Here is a 19,423-nt window from a genome sequence, read left to right as displayed (position 1 = left end):
GCTCAGTAGGTTAAGAACCCAACTAATATCCATGAGGATGTGGGTTTGATCCCTGGCCTCGCTCAGGGAGTTAAGGACCCAGCATTGCTGCAAGCCGCAGTGTAGGTCACAGACATGGCTCAGATCTGGCGTTGCTGTGGCTATGACGTAGATCGGCAGCTGCAGCTCCTATTCGACCCCTGGCCTGGGAACTTCCATATGCTGTAGGTGCGGCTCTAAAAAGAAAAAAAAAGAAAAAGAAAAAAAAAAAACACAAACCAAACCAAAACGGTGGCGGTCTCCTCACTGCCCTGCACTGTCTTCAGTTTGAAAATTCCATTTCTTCACCTTTTGGTGCTTGGACCAGAGGCCTTGGAGCACTTGAAGTTTCAAAGTGCTGAATTCGGAGACAGGAGGAGGCAGCCGGGGGTGATGAAATATGGCTCAGGAAACCTCAACTTTGAGTCCCAGTTTGCAATGCCAGCAGAGTAGGAGGCTCCATGGAAAAAGCCTATTGGCTCTTAGGCCTCGACACTGTCTCCCCTGCAGTGTCAAGGAGCAAGAATGAACAGTGGGAAAGTTACACCCTCCTTTGATTGCTTTGATAAAAGAAGGAGAAAGGGGTGAGGGCAGAACAAGGCCTGAGTGATGCCGGCCACTCATGAACCCCAGCTGTCTTCGGGTACCCCTCTGGGGCCCTGAATATACCAACCAGGACTGAAGGATGGCATATGGTTTGTCTGTCGTGAATACTCCACTGGGAGTGTGTGGGGTGGGATGTGTGAGGTGCCAGGTGGCAGTCAAGGGCTCTAGTCCTGTCTCTCACTCTTTGAGGATCTGATGACACCAAGCTGGGTGGAGGGCTAGCTGGAGACCGGTTCTGGCAATGCCAGCTGCTGAGGGACTCCCCCACCATTGCAGCCCGGCCCTCTCAGTGGGAAAATGTATCCTTATGGACCTAGTCTAAAAGCAGGGCCCAGCCAGGAGTTCCCATTGTGATTCAGGGGATAACAAACTCAGATAGTATCCATGAGGATGTGGGTTCAATCCCTGGCCTTGTACAGTGGGTTAAAGGATCCAGTGTTGGAGTTCCCGTGGCTCAGTGGTTAATGAATCCGACTAAGAACCATGAAGTTTCAGGCTCGATCTCTGGCCTTACTCAGTGGGTTAAGGATCCGGTGTTGCCGTGAGCTGTGGTGAAGGATGCAGATGCGGCTAAGATCTGGCGTTGCTGTGGCTCTGGTGTAGGCCAGCAGCTGTAGCTCTGATTGGACCCCTAGCCTGGGAACCTCCATGTGCCGAGGATGCGGCCCTAGAAAAGACAAAAAAAAAAAAAAAAAAAGGGCTCCAGCGTTGCCTCAAGCTGCTGTGTTGGTCACAGATGTGGCTCGGATCTGGCGTTGCTGTGGCTGTGGTGGTGTAGGCTGGCGGCTGCAGCTACAATTGGACCCCTAGCCTGGGAACTTCCATATGCCAAGGGTGCAGCCCTAAAAAGCAAAAAAAAAAAAAAAAAAAAAAAAGAAAAAGAAAGAAAGAAAGAAAGAAAAAGAAAAAGACAGAAAAGAAGCAGGGCCTGTCCAGCCTAGGAGCTGCCTGCTAGCACAGCTCGGGATGCTGCTGCCGGCCTCCTGGCACTAACCATGCCCTTCTTGGATTGCTCTTGGCACCTTCCTGGTTTCAGAAACCTCAGTGTAGCCCCACCCAATAGAAACTCTGAATCCCCACATAGCCCACCCCTCCTGTCCAGCTCAGCTGTCTCTGGCTTCGCCTCTCCTTCCTGCACCTCTCCCTTGTGGCTATGAGCAGTCAGCACACTTCTTGAGTACATGCAGTTCTCCTTGGCTCCGTGGAAGCCTCCCTCAGTTTGAGTTTCTCCCTGTTTTGTAAAACCATTAACGATGAGAAGCTTTGGGGTGGAGTTCCCGTCCTGGCTCAGCTGAAACGAATCTGACTGGTATCGACAAGGATGCAGGTTTGATCCCTGGCCTTGCTCAGTGGGTTAAGGATCTGGTGTTGCTGTGAGCTATGGTGTAGCTCACAGATTTGGCTTGGATCCGAGTTGCTGTGGCTCTGGTGTAGGCCCGCATCTGCAGCTCCGATTTGACTCCTAGCCTAGGAACTTCCATAGGCCTCAGGTGCGGCCCTAAAAAGCAAAAACTAAACTAAACTAAAATAAAAGAAGCTTTGGGGAAATGGTGGGGGGGGATAAACTGGGAGGTTGGGATTGTCATCCATACACGTGGAATATGGATGAGTAGCGGGGACCTACTGTATAGCACAGGGAAATCTACTCAATACTCTGGCGACCTAGATGGGAAAAGAATTTCAAAAGGAATGGATATATGTATGTATAGGCAGAACTGACTCACTTTGCTGTACATGTGAAACTAACACAACAATGCAAATCAACTATACTCCAATAAAATTTTTATTTTTATTTTATTTTGGCTGCACCCATGGCATACGGAAGTTCCTGGGCCAGGGATCAAACCTGCACCACAGCAGTGACAACACCAATCCTTAACCCACTATGCCACAAGGGAACACCCAATAAAATTTAAAAAAAAATTTTTTAATTATAGTTGATTTGCAATGTTCTGTCAATTTCTGCTGTACAGAAAAGTAACCCAGTTATATATATATATGCATTCTTTATTTCACATTATCCTCCATCATGTTCCATCACAAGTGACTACATATAGTTCCCTGTGCTATACAGCAGGATCTCATTGCTTATCCACTCCAAATGCAGTAGTTGGCATCTACTAACCCCAAACTCCCAGTCCATCCCACTCCCTCCCCCTCCCCCTTGGCAACCACAAGTCTGCTCTCAAGTCCATGAGTTTGTTTCTTTTCTGTAGATAGGTTCATTTGTGTTGCATATTAGATTCCAGATACAGGTGATATCATATGGTGTTTGTCACTGCCACTGCAGTGACAATGCCAGATCCTTAATCCACTGTCCCACAAGGGAGCTCCCAATAAATTTTTTTTTTTTAAATAAAAACAAAGACAGTTTGGGACCTGCAGACAAAGCAAAGACCCTCTGCTTTCTAGGGCTGTGAGTGGCTTGCCTGACCCTGATGGAGAATCAGAGGCAGCATGAGGGCAGCTCTCTAGCTGGAGGGAGCCACGAGTGTTCCATGGCATCGCGTGCTCTTTGGGGGCTTGATGGGAAGGATAACCTCACAGAGCAGTAAGGACAGCAGCGACAGTCTCTGGAGTGCTCATCACACGCTAGGCCCCATGTTCAGTGCTTGAAGATCGTCAGGCCCTTCCTAGGAGGTAGTAACTACTGGCTCCCGATTTTACAGGTGGAGAAACTTTGAGAAGTTGAATCATTTGTCTGAGGGCAGGAGGTGGAGGCTGTGGGACTCTAGCTCGGACCTGCCTGATTCCAAAGCCTATTCTCCTAACCTCTCTGCTGTGCCGCCTTTGTTAGATCCCCAGAAAGCCCTAGTGAGAGCAGTACTTGCTTTTCGAAGTGTCTTTGTCATATTTGCTGAACAGTTTTGCATGTTCCAGGCTTTGTGCTAAGTTCGTTACAGGTGTCGGCATGCTTGAGGCTCCCAATATTACCCCTCCCCATAAGGTAATATTATCTCAGATGACAGACGTGGAAGGAAACGGGGTCTCTAAGAGGTTAATTCCCTTGTAAGTGATTGAGCGTGAACCCGAGTCTGGGAACCTCCAGCCCCCCCCCCCCCACCCCGAGTTCTCATCCCCGACCCCGCCCTCCCACCTCCGATAAGCCCCTGCGGGAGTTTGCTGTGTCTGAACTATGTTGGCATTGATTATGGAGCTTCGAGGATGTCTGTTCCCAAGAATCCATGATTTCTAAGCTGATCGGTCATTTTGCTTTGGCTTAGGGCCTAGCTAAGGGGAGAGATGGGCCCGGGTGGGCGTCATGTCCCAGCACAGAGAACATGTGGATGGGGACGTGAGCCCCGAGTTGCTTTTAAGCACCTTCTCATCTTCTCCTCTCCCTCTCCTTCCAAATCAGGGTGAAGGTTGCCGAACTGTCCCCCTGGCTGGACATGTGGGGTTTGACAGCTTGCCCGACCAGCTGGTGAATAAGTCAGTCAGCCAGGGCTTCTGCTTCAACATCCTGTGCGTGGGTGAGTATTTCCATAGCAGGAAATTCTATTACAGAATATGGATCCTTAATGGCTGGATGTGGCTTTGCAGGTAATTAGGTTCAATAGCGGGTCATTCTGATCTATTTGCAAGAGTGTTTTCCCCCTCCCCTCTTCTCCTTTTATCCCTCTGCTTGTCTGTGTAAGCAGCTGGCGGGAATTACATTTTCCCTGCCCAGACCTGAATGTGGGGCCATACCTTGGAGAAAACCCTGCAGTGTGATGCCCGGTGGGGCTATTGTGAGGGAGCTGGCCGGCTCGGCTCCTCCCGTCAGGTTGGCTCTGACTGTGAAAAACAGGAGCCAGGGCAGCATGGGGAGGGAGGTAATGGCTGTGGAAAGATGCCTGCCTACCTGCTGTGGGTAGTCGGTCGGGTGTGTGTTTCCTCTGCACCCCTGCCGAGCTTGGTACAGTTTGAGTTCAAGTGTAGGGACCACACAGCTGTGTGCAAAATTCTTTTCTTCCCTTTAAGTATATCTCTGCCTGGACCTTTAGTCTCAAGTGTGAGAACCCCGTCTTAGTCGCCTCTGCTGTGCTAATCACAGCACCAAGAAAGTTCAGGAAAGCATGTGAAATGAATGAACGAATTATCCCCACAGGAACCACTGGCTGTACTTCTCAAACACTTGCCCATGTCAGCAGTTTGGGTCTTTGCTAGGACTCTGGGATGTGAACAGAGCGAGTGGCATTCATATTCTCAAGGAACAGGAGTTCCCATTGTGGCTCAATGGTTAGCGAACCCGACTAGCATCCATGAAGATGCGGGTTCGATCCCTGGCCTCGCTCAGTGGGTTAAGGATCCGGTGTTGCCGTGAGCTGTGGTGTAGGTCGCAGACGCAGCTTGGATCTGGCAGCTACAGCTCTGATTCGAACCCCAGCCTGGGAACCTCCTCATGCCTTGGGTGCGGCCCTAAAAAGACAAAAGACAAAAAAAAAGAGAGAGAGAGAGACCGTATTCTCATGGTACAGATGGAGACCAAGAAACTTGGGAGGCTAAGGGACTTACCTGAGGCAACACAGACAAGTGGCAGAGCCATGACAAGGACCCGGCTCTACCCGACCCCTTGCCCCTCCTCCTGCTTCTGTAACCGCTGCCAGCGACATCTCTTGGGAACACAAAAGCACTTTGGAAACTGTCAAGCACCAACCAAACAAATCTGAGGAACAGCAGTTCCTTCGCATTCTTTAAGAATCTCTCCTTAGGATGTTCCCATGTGGTGCACTGGGTTAAGGATCCAGCAGCAGCTGTGGCCCAGGCCACAACTGTTTTTGCGGGTTCTATCCCTGGCCCAGGAACTTCCATATGCCGCAGGTGCAGCCAAAGGAAAAAAAAATCTCTTCTTAAACCTTAAATAATCCCAAATTTGCAAGCTTGATCACAGTGTATAATTTTCACTATACAGTATGTACAGTACAGTAAGGCATACCTGCATATTTTGGGTGACCCAACTCCAAACCTTAATGATTGTGTAAGTGCCATAATAATGGTGGTTTTCATGCCAGTGGGAGCACTTTTGCTAATTGCCTTTTCTTATTTTTGTGTACAGTGTACGGGGAATTCATTCATGTTGAGGGTTTGAACGGCTACTGAATTGGATATTCTACTCTCTAGTGTAGTCTAAAGTTCTGTTTTCTGACTGGGGTCATTCATTCTCTGGACTCTTGTCTTTTTCTTCTCCATCCCCAGCACTCCTCACATCATTCTCTGGAGGAGAATAACTACACTCTCAAGGATAAGGAGAGAAATCAAAGCCACTTGTAAATCTGGGTGTCAGGCGGTCAGCTAGGCTCACTCACTAGCAAAAGGACTCACTCCCATACACCAGCTTTGGAACCTCTGAGATGAAAACATGTGCCTCGCAGATTTACACATCGTGGGCCTGAGCGTCCAGATGTTATCGCTTCAAATGCCATACGTCGACTCGTGTTTATGATGAGGTGCCATGGGGAGAGGGATACAAAATAAACAGCAGTCAGTTCCCATCACGGCTCAGCAGAAATGAATCTGACTAGTATCCCTGAGGATGTGGGTTCGATCCCTGGTCTCACTCAGTGGGTTAAGAATCCGGCGTTGCCATGAGCTGTGGTGTCGGTCACAGACATGGCTTGGATCCCGAGTTGCTGTGGCTGTGGTGGAGGCCAGCGGCTGCAGCTCCAATTAGACCCCTAGCCTGGGAACCTCCATATGCTGCGGGTGCGGCCCTAAAAAGCAAACAAACAAAACCAAAAACCAAAAAACCCCTAAATAAACAGCTGTCATGGTGATCGACATGAAGATCAAAGGCCATCACATCTAATATTAGCATGGCCGGATCTTTCCCATCTTTGGCTGAGGGCCAATTTATTTCACATAATATTTGATCATAAAAAACTTTCCAATCAACGACTCCCTTGGCATTCCCTCCAGAGCTCTGGATGACCTGCATCGAAGTTGAGGGGGTGAGAAGTGAAGCGACAGGCTCACCCTCATCGACCTTTCAAACCAAGAGCAATCGGGCGGGCTAGGAAAGCTGTAGGCAGGAGGCCACATAGGTTGGAAGGGCTCTCTGAGGGTGGAAATGTAGGGCAATTGGACTTGTGGGCCACAGACTCCCCCAGGGCCCGGAGGAAGAGGTAGCCAAGCTCCGGGCAAAGTGAGTGGGAGAAATAGTAAACCCCTCTCCACCCCCCTTGTGCAGCTGCCGCTGCTCCACTCTGCACCTGCCCGGAGCAGGCCCTCCAAGGGGGTGGGGCGGAAAGGAGACTCTCACACCCAAGGAGTCACTCTCTGTCCTTACTTACCAAGTTTCAGCAAGTAGCTGTCCCACTTGCTCCCCTCTTAGCCCTGCAGGTGTATCCCTTGAATGCATCCACCTGGACTGGGTTAATTTCATTCCTCATCCCTGATCCAAAAAAGCCTAAAACAGGAGTTCCCACGGTGGCTCAGTGGGTTATGAACCCAACTAGTATCCATGAGGAAGCGGGTTCGATGCCTGGCTTTGCTCAGTGGGTTAAGGATACAGTGTGGCTGTGGCTGTGGCTGGCTCCGATTGGATCCCTAGCCTGGGAATCTTCATATGCCGCTGGTGCAGCCCCAAAAAAAAAAAAAAAAAAAAAAAAACCAAAACCAAAACAAACAAAAAACCAAAAAAGCCTGAAACACATGCATCCTCCTCCCTGGCTGGGCTCACAAGCCTGTCATTGCTCTGAGAACCCACAATTTGGGCCAAAGTCATAAGTGCCTTACAGGGCAATTTCAGCCCAGCCTTGGGGCTGGGTACTGCCACCGACTTGGCAAAAGGTCCACAGTTTGGCTGCTGAAGGTGACCCTGGGTCTCTCAGGACCCTCGGTGACTGTACTTTCATGCCTACTGCCTGCGCATAATGGTCAGGTTTGCTCCCTTAATGACTGTTACAAAACAATCCTGTTTAAGCCTAGAGTATGTTTCCCCAAAGGGTTTTCTTTTCCTTTCTGATAGGGCATTTTAAGTGTAAAATTATGGTCACCCTAGCTTCTCTTGTTAACAGAGACCTAGGATATTTTTATCACAGAATTGTTTATCTTGGTGCTGGGCTGCTGATCAGAGGCCCCAGCCCAGCAGAGTGAGTGGCCTACATGCCAATGTGCACATGTGCATGTTGGGATCAACGGAGAGAATTTGTATGAGTCCAGAGCATAATTTATACACAAGGGCACTGATTAATGACACCCACGCACATTATTTTTAGAGGGCTAGGCACATGGGCGTGAACATATCATGGCTCCTCTCCAACAGATTCTCTGCAGTCGACAATAATTACTGAGCAGGGCGAGGTTCCCTTCCCCCTCTAAAAAAATCGACTAGTCCCTTAGCTTTGGAAATCACCAGGATCCCATGATTCTAGATATAGTCCAGGAGGCCTCGGAGGAACCGGTAGAGTCAGCGGTACAAATGTTCTCCTGGGAAAGAGCCCCAAAGAGACTCAGGCCTCCGAATGTGCCAGCAGCAGAGAATGCCTGTGACCAGCACAAAGGGTCATAATGATAATATTTACTTTGAAGCTGCTCAGGATTCCGGGCTCAGATGGGCTCTGTTGAACTTGGGAAGGAAAAAAAAAAAAAAAAAAGCCCATATACAAGAGAAGCAGGATTGAGGCTGAGCACAGGAGGAGGGGAAGGGCAGCTAGTATTCTCTTAAGGTCAGTGGGCAATGGTTTCATTCCTCCTGCTCTGGAAGAGGCCACCACCCACCTGTCTAAGGCAGGCTGGCAGCGGTGGTGCACTGGTCAGCGTCTAACAACCCACTCTCAGGAGAAAAGTGGCCATGGTTTATAGTATTTGTCAGTTCCTGTGGTGTCGTTATCCCCACCATGGCAGGTTTTTAAGCTGTCATCATGGCATCACTGCACGTGGGCTTGGGAAGAGCCACAGGAAGCCGGGCGATCCGGCTCCACACACCCGTGTTTGCCAGGGCCTCAGCAAGATCAGGAAGGGGTAGATGGCAAGGTCACAGAGCCAGGCAGGACCTTGTCCCCATCCATAGGCTCTCTTAGCCAACAGGAGTTCCTGAAGAGTTTCCTTTTGGACACCTCTCCGTTGAACTCACAGACGTTCCTTTTGGTTTGTTCCAACACTTGCAGCAGCAAGGGACTAGCCCCATGGGACTGGACTTCGAGTTCCATGCGAACAGGGATTGTGGGTGTCCTTCCTGTTCGTGACTGCCTTCTCTACCTCGGAATCTGTGCCTGGTTCCCATCAGAGGCTCGGTAAACATTTGTTGAATGACTGAATGAACCAATATATCTCACCCATGGAACACAGTAGAGCATACATGGGCTCCAGTGTCAAACTGCTGGGACTCAAGTGCTGGCAATGCCACATACTACTTTTGTGATCCTGGGCCAGGTACTTTGGCCACATTTTATGGATGAGGAAGGTAAGGTGCAGAGAAGCTGAAGAGCAGAGGCAGATTCACTCTGCAAGAAAGTAGCTTGGTGAACCCACCTGTAAATTAAGGACAAATAGTAGCCTTACCTTAATACACAGGCTTATTGTGGGGCATAAATAAGGAAATATATGTAAGGTGTTTACAGTGGTGCCTGGCACATAGTAAGTGCTCCAGAAGCAATAGCTATTATTGTTATCACTGCAACCTGCTCATTTTATGGAAAAAGAGCCTGGGTCCAGAGAGGGGGAAGGGCTCGGCTTAGGTCACACAGTCATTTAATGATAACTCTCCTGGGACTCTGCATTTCATCACTTGCAAAGACTTAATCACAAGGTACCAGAGGATGCAGATGTTAACAGCACGTGAGGAAAAGGGCTAAGCTTTCCTTTATCACAGTGGTTTTGAATTTAGGATAGGAGGTCAACATCAGACTATCCCAAGGAGTATAATTTGAAAACACATATTTCATATTCCATATTATAAATCGAAATTCTTTTTATCTTTTTATTTTATTTTATTTTGCTCTTTAGGGCCACCCCCACGGCATATGGAGGTTCCCAGGCTAGAGGTCTAATTGGAGCTGCAGCCACCAGCCTACACCACAGCCTCAGCAACGAGGGATCCAAGCTGTGTCTTCAACCTACACTACAGCCCATGGCAACGCCAGATCCTCAACCCACTGAGCAAGGCCAGGGATCGAACACACAACCTCATGATTTCTAGTCAGATTCGTTTCTGCTGCGCCATGACGGAAACTCCGAAATTCTTTTTTAAAAACCTCGCGTTTCCAGGATCCTAAATACATTAAGCCAAGTGAGAGGAGATCCTGTTGGCTGGTGGAGATGACTTAAAAAAGGGTTAAGAAACTCTGCTGTCCACTCTGAGGAGGGAGCGGGAGAGAGAAATTGACCCCTTGGGACTCCTCAGGTTTCCTGCTGGAATCTCATTGCCAAGTTCCCACCTTCCGGCCGGGGTGTGGAATCTGCTGACCCGATCCGAGTTAGGCCTCGAGTGACTCCCCTCCCCGCTCAATACTGGGCCCGGGAGTAGCGTGGGAGGGGACATCATCATAGGCTCAGGCTGGCTCTGTGCCAGCCATAGCCATGGAGCGGGAGAGAGACAGAGAGAGAGACACAGAGAGAGAGAGAGAGAGAGAGACAGAGAGACACCCCCCACCCCAGGCTCTACATGGATGGGAAACTGGAATGAGAGCCCTCGAGAGCAATGAGGGGCCAGCTCGCTTGATTTTCTGCCCTCTTCTCATGTTGCACTTATCACCGTTCCCTAGACACCCGCCCCTCCGGGTCTTTTCTTCCAGACACCCGTCACTGAGCATCTAATTTCCACAGCCCTTTTGCACTGGCAGGCATCCTGGTGGTCATTTCCCTTTTGCCCTGCCCAGCCCAACCCTGCCCTGGCCCGTCCAGCCCGGCCTGCCCGGCCTCCCCTTCTCCAGCTGCGCAACCAGGGCGGGGGCGAGCCCTCCCTGTGTGGTACCTGCTCCTGAGACCTCTCTGGGCCTCGTGCTCTGGGAGGGGGACCAGAGGTTGCCCAGCCCCTGCTCTCCGAGAATTCTTAGGCTCAGGAAGTCAGGGAGCCAGCTCTGGGTGCTGGGGGGTCGGGGCCCCCAAGTCCCTAGGAGCCACAGGGCATTCAGCAAAGAGCTCGCCAAACAGAAGAGAGGGTTAAAAGGTGGCTTGAACCTCAGCGCTCAGAGGGAAGGTGAGTTAGGGGAGGGAGCCACCCTGTGCCCCCCCCCCACCTTTGTGGGGGGGAGGGCAGGCAGTCTGTTGCTTGACCCAGTCTGCCACCTCCCATGGCAAAGGCCCCCACCTCACAGATTTTTCTAGGGACCCAAATACTTCCCGTTCCTCTAGGGAGGGGGAAAAAAGGCCTCTTCTGGGAGAGTCTGTGCTGCTAATAGGTATAGCAGACCCTGGCTGGAAACATGATCTGCGTGAGGAACCATTTCCCTGCACCCTGGCAATCAACCCCGTTCGTCAGACCTGGCTATGAACTTGGGCCGGGGGGCCGGGTAGCCAGGCTGAGTAGAATGTTCTCCTTGTTCTCTCTCGCTCACCAATCTCTCCACACACAGAAAGCTCTCAGCATAGACGGAGATTTTTAAAAGCACGTTCTGCACTCATAGCTCATTATTCGGGATCAAAGAGATTTGCAAGATGCAAAGCTAGACACACCCAGAGGGTGGGGAGGGGGGAGAGATGGGCCTTTTCCAGTTATGGGCCACGCAGCTCTAACTCTAGCCCAGGACTGCCCTGCGGATCTGTGCTGGCTGGGATTTGCCCAGGGCAAACCCACTCCCGACTGGGGAGACCTGTCCATTCTCACTATCTCCAGGGGTAGGAGCAGGGAAGGGGAGGAGAAGGGTGAGGAGAGCAGAACAGCAGGGTAGCCCAGGTCTTCAAATCGAGGTCCTTGGCTCCTGGTGGTGGCTTCAGATCCTTTGCTGGCTTGACGTCCTTTGCATTTCTCAGGAATAGCCTCCAAAAACCTTCACCACTCCCCACAGCTCTCCTTCCACTGTCTCCATGGTGTGAAAGTCAAGACTTGAAATTCCAGTGGTTTAATTTATTAGCATACTGCAGCCTGTTAGTTAAACAAACAAATGACTGGCTTGTTTGACATTTAAAGGGAAGAATAATTTGTGGCCTGCTAAATTCCCTCTTCATTAGCTAAAAATGGTCTCTCCCCTGGGATACACATCCAGGCATCTGCAAAGCACTGCCTGGGCCTGGCAGGGAGACAGGTGGGGACAGAAAGGAGAGGGTATTTCTTTGATGAGAGACGGCTGTCCCTTTCTTTTGAGCTTGAAACTAGCCTTTAAATTATTATTATGAAAGTTATACATGTTCCTTGTAGAAAGCTTGGAAAATAAAAACATAAAGAAAGGAGTTCCCATCGTGGCACAGCAGAAACGAATCCAACTAGGAACCATGAAGTGGCAGGTTCAATCCCTGGCCTTGCTCAGTGGGTTGAGGATACAGAGTTGCTGTGAGCTGTGGTGTAGGTGGTAGACGCAGCTTGGATCTGGTGCTGATGTGGCTGTGGTGTAGGCTGGTGGTTACAGCTCTGATTAGACCCCTAGCCTGGGAACCTCCATATGCCGCAAGTGCGGCCCTAAAAAGCAAAAAAAAAAAAAAAAAAAAAAGAAAAAGAAAAAAGAAAGAAAGAAATGAAAACCACACATAACCCCACCACCCAGACATGACCATTGGTAAGAGCATATTGTATGTCCTTCCAGTCTTTTCTAGGCATAACTCTAACTTCACCATCACTGCCTTTAACACAGTTTCTTTTTCAGACTATAAAAACAATGCAGGGAGTTCCCTGGTGACCTAGAGGTTAAGGATCGGGCATTGTCACTGCTGTGGCAGGGTCTTTTTTTTTTTTTTTTTGTCTTTTTGCCATTTCCTGGGCTGCTCCCGCGGCATAGGGAAGTTCCCAGGCTAGGGGTCTAATCTGAGCTGAAGCCGCTGGCCTACACCAGGACCACAGCAATGCTGGATCCGAGCCGCGTCTGCAACCTACACCACAGCTCACGGCAACGCTGGATCGTTAACCCACTGAGCAAGGCCAGGGATCGAACCTGCAACCTCATGGTTCCTAGTCGGGTTCGTTAACCACTGCGCCACGACGGGAACTCCCTGTGGCAGGGTCTTGATCCCTGGCCCAGGAAATTCTACATGCCGCAGGTGCTGCCAAAAAATAAAAGTAAAAATAGTGCATATTCAATGTTTTTTTGAAAATCCTTTGTAAACTTTATTTTTCATAGTTGGCCAACCCATTTTATTTATCTGCTTATTTTTTTCTTTTTAGGGCTGCACTTGTGGCATATGGAAATTCCCAGGCTAGGAGTTGGATCGTCGGATCCTTTAACCCACTGAGCAAGGCCGGGGATCCAACCTGCATCCTCATGGATACTAGTTGGGTTGTTAAACTACTGAGCCACAACAGGAACCCCCTCTATTTTTAAATAGCACAAAAATATGAAGACTCAAAGGATAATTACCCCAATTCCACTCTGCTGAGATGACTGCTGCTAACATGGTGGTGCAGGACCTTAGACTCTGTTTCACAAAACTGAGATCAAACAGTCCAGATAGTTCTATGTGCTCTTAGTGCCTTATCGTGTCCCTTTTCCCATGTCAGTGACTGTGCGTCCGAAGTGCTGTGTGTGATGGCTTCGTGGTTATTGTGCGAATGGATCATAATTTACCTTTTTGTTTTTCAGGAGAGACAGGTTTGGGCAAGTCCACCCTCATGGACACCCTGTTCAACACCAAGTTCGAGGGGGAGCCAGCCACCCATACACAGCCAGGTGTCCAGCTCCGGTCCAATACCTATGACCTTCAAGAGAGCAACGTGGGCCTGAAGCTCACCATCGTTAGCACAGTGGGCTTCGGGGATCAGATCAACAAGGAAGACAGGTAAGGAAGGCGGTGGGGTCGGGAGGAGCTCACCATGGGGGTCCCGCTGGACCCCTTCTCAGAGCAGTTGGCAGGCAGCTCGCCAGCGTCGCCTCCACCCAGGGTTCCTGTCTGTTTCACCTGTTCCACTCCACACGCTTTGCCAAAAGAAGGACGTCTTTCCACTCCATTCAGCAGACATTTATGGAGCGTCTATGTTGTGCCAGGTACCGCTGTGCTCTGACCATCTCAAGAGGAATGACTTTGTCTCTGCCCTTGAGGCACTCACGGGGAAGCCCGACTTCAAGCAAGTTCCTTTGAGTGTGACGTGCTCTGCAAAGGACAGGGCACGCAGAAGTAAAGGACAGGTTACAATGAGAGCACGAAGGAGGGAATGGTCAGCTCCAGGCGGGGAGATCAGGGAGGTCTGCACGGAGGAGGGGCCCTCTGAGCTGGCCCTGAAGGGTGAACAGTTTTGCCAGACAGACAAAGGAAGGTTGGGCAGGGCAGTCTGGGCAGGGGCACGTGCTCGTACGGAGGGAGAGAGATGTGAAAGACGGTGGCCTGTTCTAGGGGACGGCGGTTGCGCTCTTGCTAGACCAGGGGCAGCGTTTCTGTGAAGCTGGTGTAGCGTGTTTCAGGGCCTCCCTTGCACACACCCGCTCCAAGGCCTTGGACCTAATTTCTAGTCATTACATTGTTTGACTAATGTGTGTCTTACGTGTGTCTGCGGCCAGAACACATGAGACACACATTAGGCTCTTCAGATTGTTTAAGCTTTGGGTCTGGCCATTCCTGCTCTGCCCCTGGGCTGGCACTTGGCATGGGCTGGGGGAAAGGTGCGGGGACATGAGCCTGAAGAGGTAGGCAAGGGCCAGATCTTGGAGGGGTTTATAGAATGTGTGGATATGGAGCCATTGAAAGACTGTATGAAGTCAAAAGATGTAGTTGGATTGGCCTTTGAAGAGGGGCTTAGGGACAGTGTGGAGATGGACTGCAGAGTAGGAAGGCCCAATGGGAGGCTGTTGGACCAAGTCGGTGGAGGCCAGCAGGAAACGGTGCTGAGACAGGAAGGGGAGACAGATTTGAAAACTCTTGAGTAGGTGGACGCAACGACTTGGTGGAGACTTGGTGTGGGGTTGTGAAGGCAAAAGAAGAAGTTGGAATGAGGCCCAGATTTCTGGCTTTGGACAGTGGACAGATGGTGGTGGCATTCGGGAAAATGTTCTGTGAAAACAGAAAAAGAGAACCATGTTTTGTTTTTTTTTTTCTTTTTCTTTTTATGGCTACATCTGCGGCATGTGGAGGTTCCCAGACTAGGGGTTGAATCAGAGCTACAGCTGCCAGCCTACACCACAGCCACAGCAGCAATACCAGATCCGAGCCGCGTCTGCCACTTACACCACAGCTCACGGCAACACCAGATCCTTAACCCAAGGAGCGAGGCCAGGGATCGAACCCGCATCCTCATGGTTCCTAGTCGGATTCGTTACTGCTAAGCCGTGACGGGAACTCCGAAAACCATGCTTTAAGAGAATCAGCTGTTTCAGACGTGTTGAGTTTGAGCTGCCTGGGGACCGTCCAGAGACGGGCTGACCTTTATAGGTCTGCAGATGACTTGCAGGGTCAGAGGTCAGGAGAGGGTCTGCGCTGGAAACAGACTTTGTGTTATCAAGGTATAAGTGATATGTTCCAGCCGCACAAACACACAAGATCATCCAGGGATCAGAGTCGAGCGAGATGAACACCGGGCTAAAGGCTAAAACCTGGGGCTGTTTAGTCGAGAGATGGAGGAAAAGACATCCTGGAAAGAGTCTGAGCTGGAATAAGCAGAGAGGAAGGAGCAGAGACTGTGGGCGCTTGAGAATGGTGTGCAAGTGAGGGCTGGGGTGAGGCGCCGCTGCTGTGATGAGGGCTGAGCTGAGGGAGCGGGAGGGGTCAGGCACCATCTGCATTTAACTAAAAGTCACATGGTTGTCACACGTGCTCACTGCAGAAAAGACCATTCATCATTTTGAGCAGTGTCCGCTCATCCTTTGAGGATTCCCTTGCTGCGTAGATGAACTGTATTCCAAATTCTTCTATTTCTCCCTTAGAGTGTGTAACAGCCATACTCATTTCCTTATAATGAATAAATATATGTAGCTCCTTAATAATTGAACTGAATTCTGTTTTCCATTTGAAATTCTAGACAAAGGACACCTCTGCTTTTTATAGGCTTGCTTATCGTGCTAATCTTGTTTGGCGGAGAATAAATTAGACCCCGGGGAAAGGAGATATTTGGGTCACAATATGAGTGATTAATCTCAGCTGCAGATTGAAAGGCATCTCCTCAATTAAAATTTCTCACAGTTCTCAGTGACATACAGTCAACATAGCTAACGTTGGAAAGTGCCTTGATGATGACAGTTTGGGAAGACTGAGCTGATACAGCCCCTTAGAGGCTAAGCTACTTCTCTCTATTTATTTATTGGCTGTACCCGAGGCATCTGGAAGTTCCCAGGCCAGGGATCAAACCCACGTCACAGCAACGACCTGAGCAACAGCAGTGACAATGCTTGATCCTTAACCCACCAAGCCACTGGGGAACTCCTACTTCCCTTATATTTTTAATATTCTTATTTTTCCTGATTGTAAGTATGATACATACTCATACATAATCAAATATTACAAACTTGAATAAGTAGAAATGAGAAGCGTCCCTGGAATTGGGCTGGAGAACAGGAGTGAAGTAAGCTCCAAGGATTTGTCATAAAAAGGAGTGTCTTCTGCATTCTGACACGGCCGTGTAAGCATAGATAGATCAGTGCAACTGCATTGAGATAGTGTGTTGGAAGGACCTGCCTGGAGTTCCTGTCATGGGGCAGTGGTTAACAAATCCGACTAGGAACCATGAGGTTATGGGTTCGATCCCTGGCCTCATTCAGTGGGTTAAGGATCCGGCGTTGCCGTGAGATGTGGTGTAGGTCGCAGATGCGGCTCGGATCTGGTGTTGTTGTGGCTGTGGCATAGGCCAGTGGCTACAGCTCGGATTAGACCCCTAGCCTGGGAACCACTATATGCCGTGGGAGTGGCCCTAGAAAAGGCAAAAAGACAAAAAGACAAAAAAAAAAAAGGCCCCACCTTACCCAGGGTGTAGGGACAAACTGAGAAGGGCAGTGACGAAAGCCACATCCTGGGGAAAGACACCACGTGAAGGATGCTGGAACAAAAAGAACTCGAGCAAGAGGGACAGAGGCTAGAAAGAGGGGTGCTTAGGAACTTGGGTTTTGGTCTCAAACAGACCTGGGTTCAAATCCCATCTTGCCACTTATTAATTCAGGGATCTAGGACAAGTGTTCTGTCTCGTCTCAGCCTGTCCATCACCATGGTCGTGGCTGGACTGGCCCTTGTGGTTCTTTTTGTGATTGCAAGATGCCCTCAGTAATAACCATCAGGAAACTTTGGTGGGGGGAGGGTTTATTACTCACAGGTCCTGGAAAGGGCAAGGCACATGTGGGGCTACACAGCAAAGCTGAGGGTAGAGAAAAAGAGAGCACACGGGCTTGGGGTTCTGCTTTCATTGGGATTGAGGGTGGTGGCCTATGGTTTTGCGGGCTTGTTCTTTACTGGTGAATGTAAAACATAAGAGAAAGAATTTTAAAAAAACGTGGGGAGAGAGGAGATCCCTAGTGATTCAGCTGGTTAAGGATCTGGCGTTGTCACTGCTGTTGTGGCACAAGTTCAATCCCTGGCTTGGGAACTTCCAAATGCCGCGAACTCGGCCAAAAAGAAAGAAAGAAAGAAAGAAAAAACAAACACGTGGGGAGAGAAGAAAACAAATGGCCTAAACGATCCCTTATGGAAATCCACTAAGATCTTTAAAACAGAGAAGCATGGGATTGGGGGCTAGCTCCTTATCTTTCTGTGGCTGGCAAGGTGTTTATTTGAGATAGCAGCCCTTGAAGGGGATGGCTTTTTGAAGTTGGTGCCTCCAAAAGCAAAGCTTAAATCAGGCATTTACCTCACAAAGATGCCAGTTACAACTGTCAGAGCTTACACTACAACCAGGCACTTAAATTCTCTGCTTCAGTTTTCTGCAAACGCTGGGGATGATGATAATACCCATATCTACCCAGAGGCTTGTGATGAGGCACACTCGACGTGTACAGCATAGGAGAGGCTAAACGAGGGCTCAGAGTCACTAATGAACAGAAGACATTGTTATGATCATGACTTTCATTGGTGGAAGCATCGAAGGAGACTCATATCACGTAGCATATAGGAGGGGATGGTAAATGGTGACCCGGAAGATAAAAACTGAAAAATAGCCATCGGGTTTAGCAACACGAAGGTCATTACTCCCCTCTGGAACAATAATTCCAGGGAAACTGAGTAGAAACTAGATTGCCATGAGTGAGTGGGAGGGAAGGAAAGGCATCAGAATAGCAAAAGGAGCAGTTGGACAGAAGAATGAGTCCAAGATCAAATTCTTGCTTATATGGGAATTTAGCATTTGTAAGTGAGCAAGAAAAGAATGGACTATTCAAGAAACTATGTTGGGGGAGTTCCAGCTGTGGCTCAGAGGGTTAAGACCCGACTAGTATCCATGAGGGTGAGGGTTCGATCCCTGGCCTCGCTCAGTGGGTTAAAGATCTGGCCTTTCCTAGAGTTGTGGTGTAGGCCGAAGACACAGCTCGGATCTTGCGTTGCTGTGGCTGTGGTGTAGGCCGGCAGTTTCAGCTCCATTTCAACCCCCAGACTGGGAACTTCCATATGCCATGGGTGAAGCCCTAAACAAGCCAGAAAAAAAAAAAAGAAAGAAAGAAAGAAAAAGAAAAAGAAAAAAAGAGAAGAAAAAGAAGGAAAGAAAATATGCTGTGAAACTAGGTCATCCAATAGGAGAAAATAAGATGAGGCCCTCCTACACAAACACCATTCACAAAAATAGATTCCAGTTGGATTAAAAACAAATGCTAAAAATACGAGGAGAAAATAGAGGGGAGTATTTTTATAACTTTGCGGGTAGAGAAGGCTTTTTTAATCGTGATACAACATCCAAAGTCATAGAAGCAAAGACATTTAAATTCATTAAAATTTCCAAAAAACCTTTTGTCTTGTGGTTGAAAAATGTTGCCTGCCATATCCATAAGCAAAGGATGTTGCGGCCATCAAGCGTTTAGCCACAGCAGCCACCCACAGTGGTGTGCCCTGAGGGGATGTAGGAAGGAGAAAAGCAAGATGCTGGCCCTAGGTAGTCAAGGTGCCTATCAAAGAATTGATTTCAATGAACCCAGACTCTTGCCTCTTCCCATACTCAGAAAAATGCTCAATTCATTAACTTGAGATGCCTGGTTTTCTCTAATTAACAGCAATCTTTTGATGTTCTGACTACCTGGGGTTTTTATTTGCAAAACTCCTATATTTTGCAAAAAACACATTTGCAAAAAATATTTTGTCCACCAGATAAAACATTATTCTCAACTTTTAGGCTGTGCATTTTTTTTTCAGTCGACTGTCTGTTGAAAGATACCATAAACAAAAGTAAAAACAAAGTACAGGAGGTCCCGTCATAGCGCCGCAGAAACGAATCCGACTAAGAACCATGAGGTTGAGGGTTCCATCCCTGGCCTCCCTCAGGGGGTTAAGGATCCGGCATTGCCATGAGGTGTGGTGTAGGTTGTAGACGCGGCTCAGATCTGGTGTTCCTGTGGCTGTGGTGTAGGCCGGCAGCTACAGCTCCGATTAGACCCCTAGCCCGGGAACCTCCATATGCTGCAGGTGTGGCCCTAAAAAGACAAAAAGACCAAAAAAAAAGTACAGATGAGGAGAAAATATTTTCAACCTGTATAGCAGACAAAGGATTTTTCTAAAAAGAGCTTCTACAATGCAATGAGAAATAAGCAGGTACTGAACCTGAGAAATGAAAATGATTCATCAACATATGAAATGATCATCTCTCAACTTCATCAGTGATTAAGGAAATGCAAAATGA

At 49.0% G+C, this 19,423-nt stretch overlaps 1 protein-coding gene across 5 annotated transcripts in view; it reads left to right on the top strand.

The window, feature by feature from the left end:
* The window catches only part of SEPTIN6 (septin 6), a 72,411-nt gene that overhangs the window by 13,429 nt on the left and 39,559 nt on the right, over positions 1-19,423 (top strand). For all 5 annotated transcript variants that reach the window (XM_047765766.1, XM_047765763.1, XM_047765768.1 and 2 more), the window contains exons 3-4: positions 3,983-4,097; positions 13,275-13,470. In XM_047765766.1, coding sequence (XP_047621722.1) covers positions 3,983-4,097; positions 13,275-13,470 — 311 coding nt within the window. The remainder of the gene's footprint in view (positions 1-3,982; positions 4,098-13,274; positions 13,471-19,423) is intronic.

This window comes from Phacochoerus africanus, chromosome X (genome assembly GCF_016906955.1).
Source record: "Phacochoerus africanus isolate WHEZ1 chromosome X, ROS_Pafr_v1, whole genome shotgun sequence".
NCBI lineage: Eukaryota > Metazoa > Chordata > Mammalia > Artiodactyla > Suidae > Phacochoerus > Phacochoerus africanus.
Note: the sequence above shows the minus strand (reverse complement) of the source record. Positions and strands in the feature narration are given on the sequence as shown.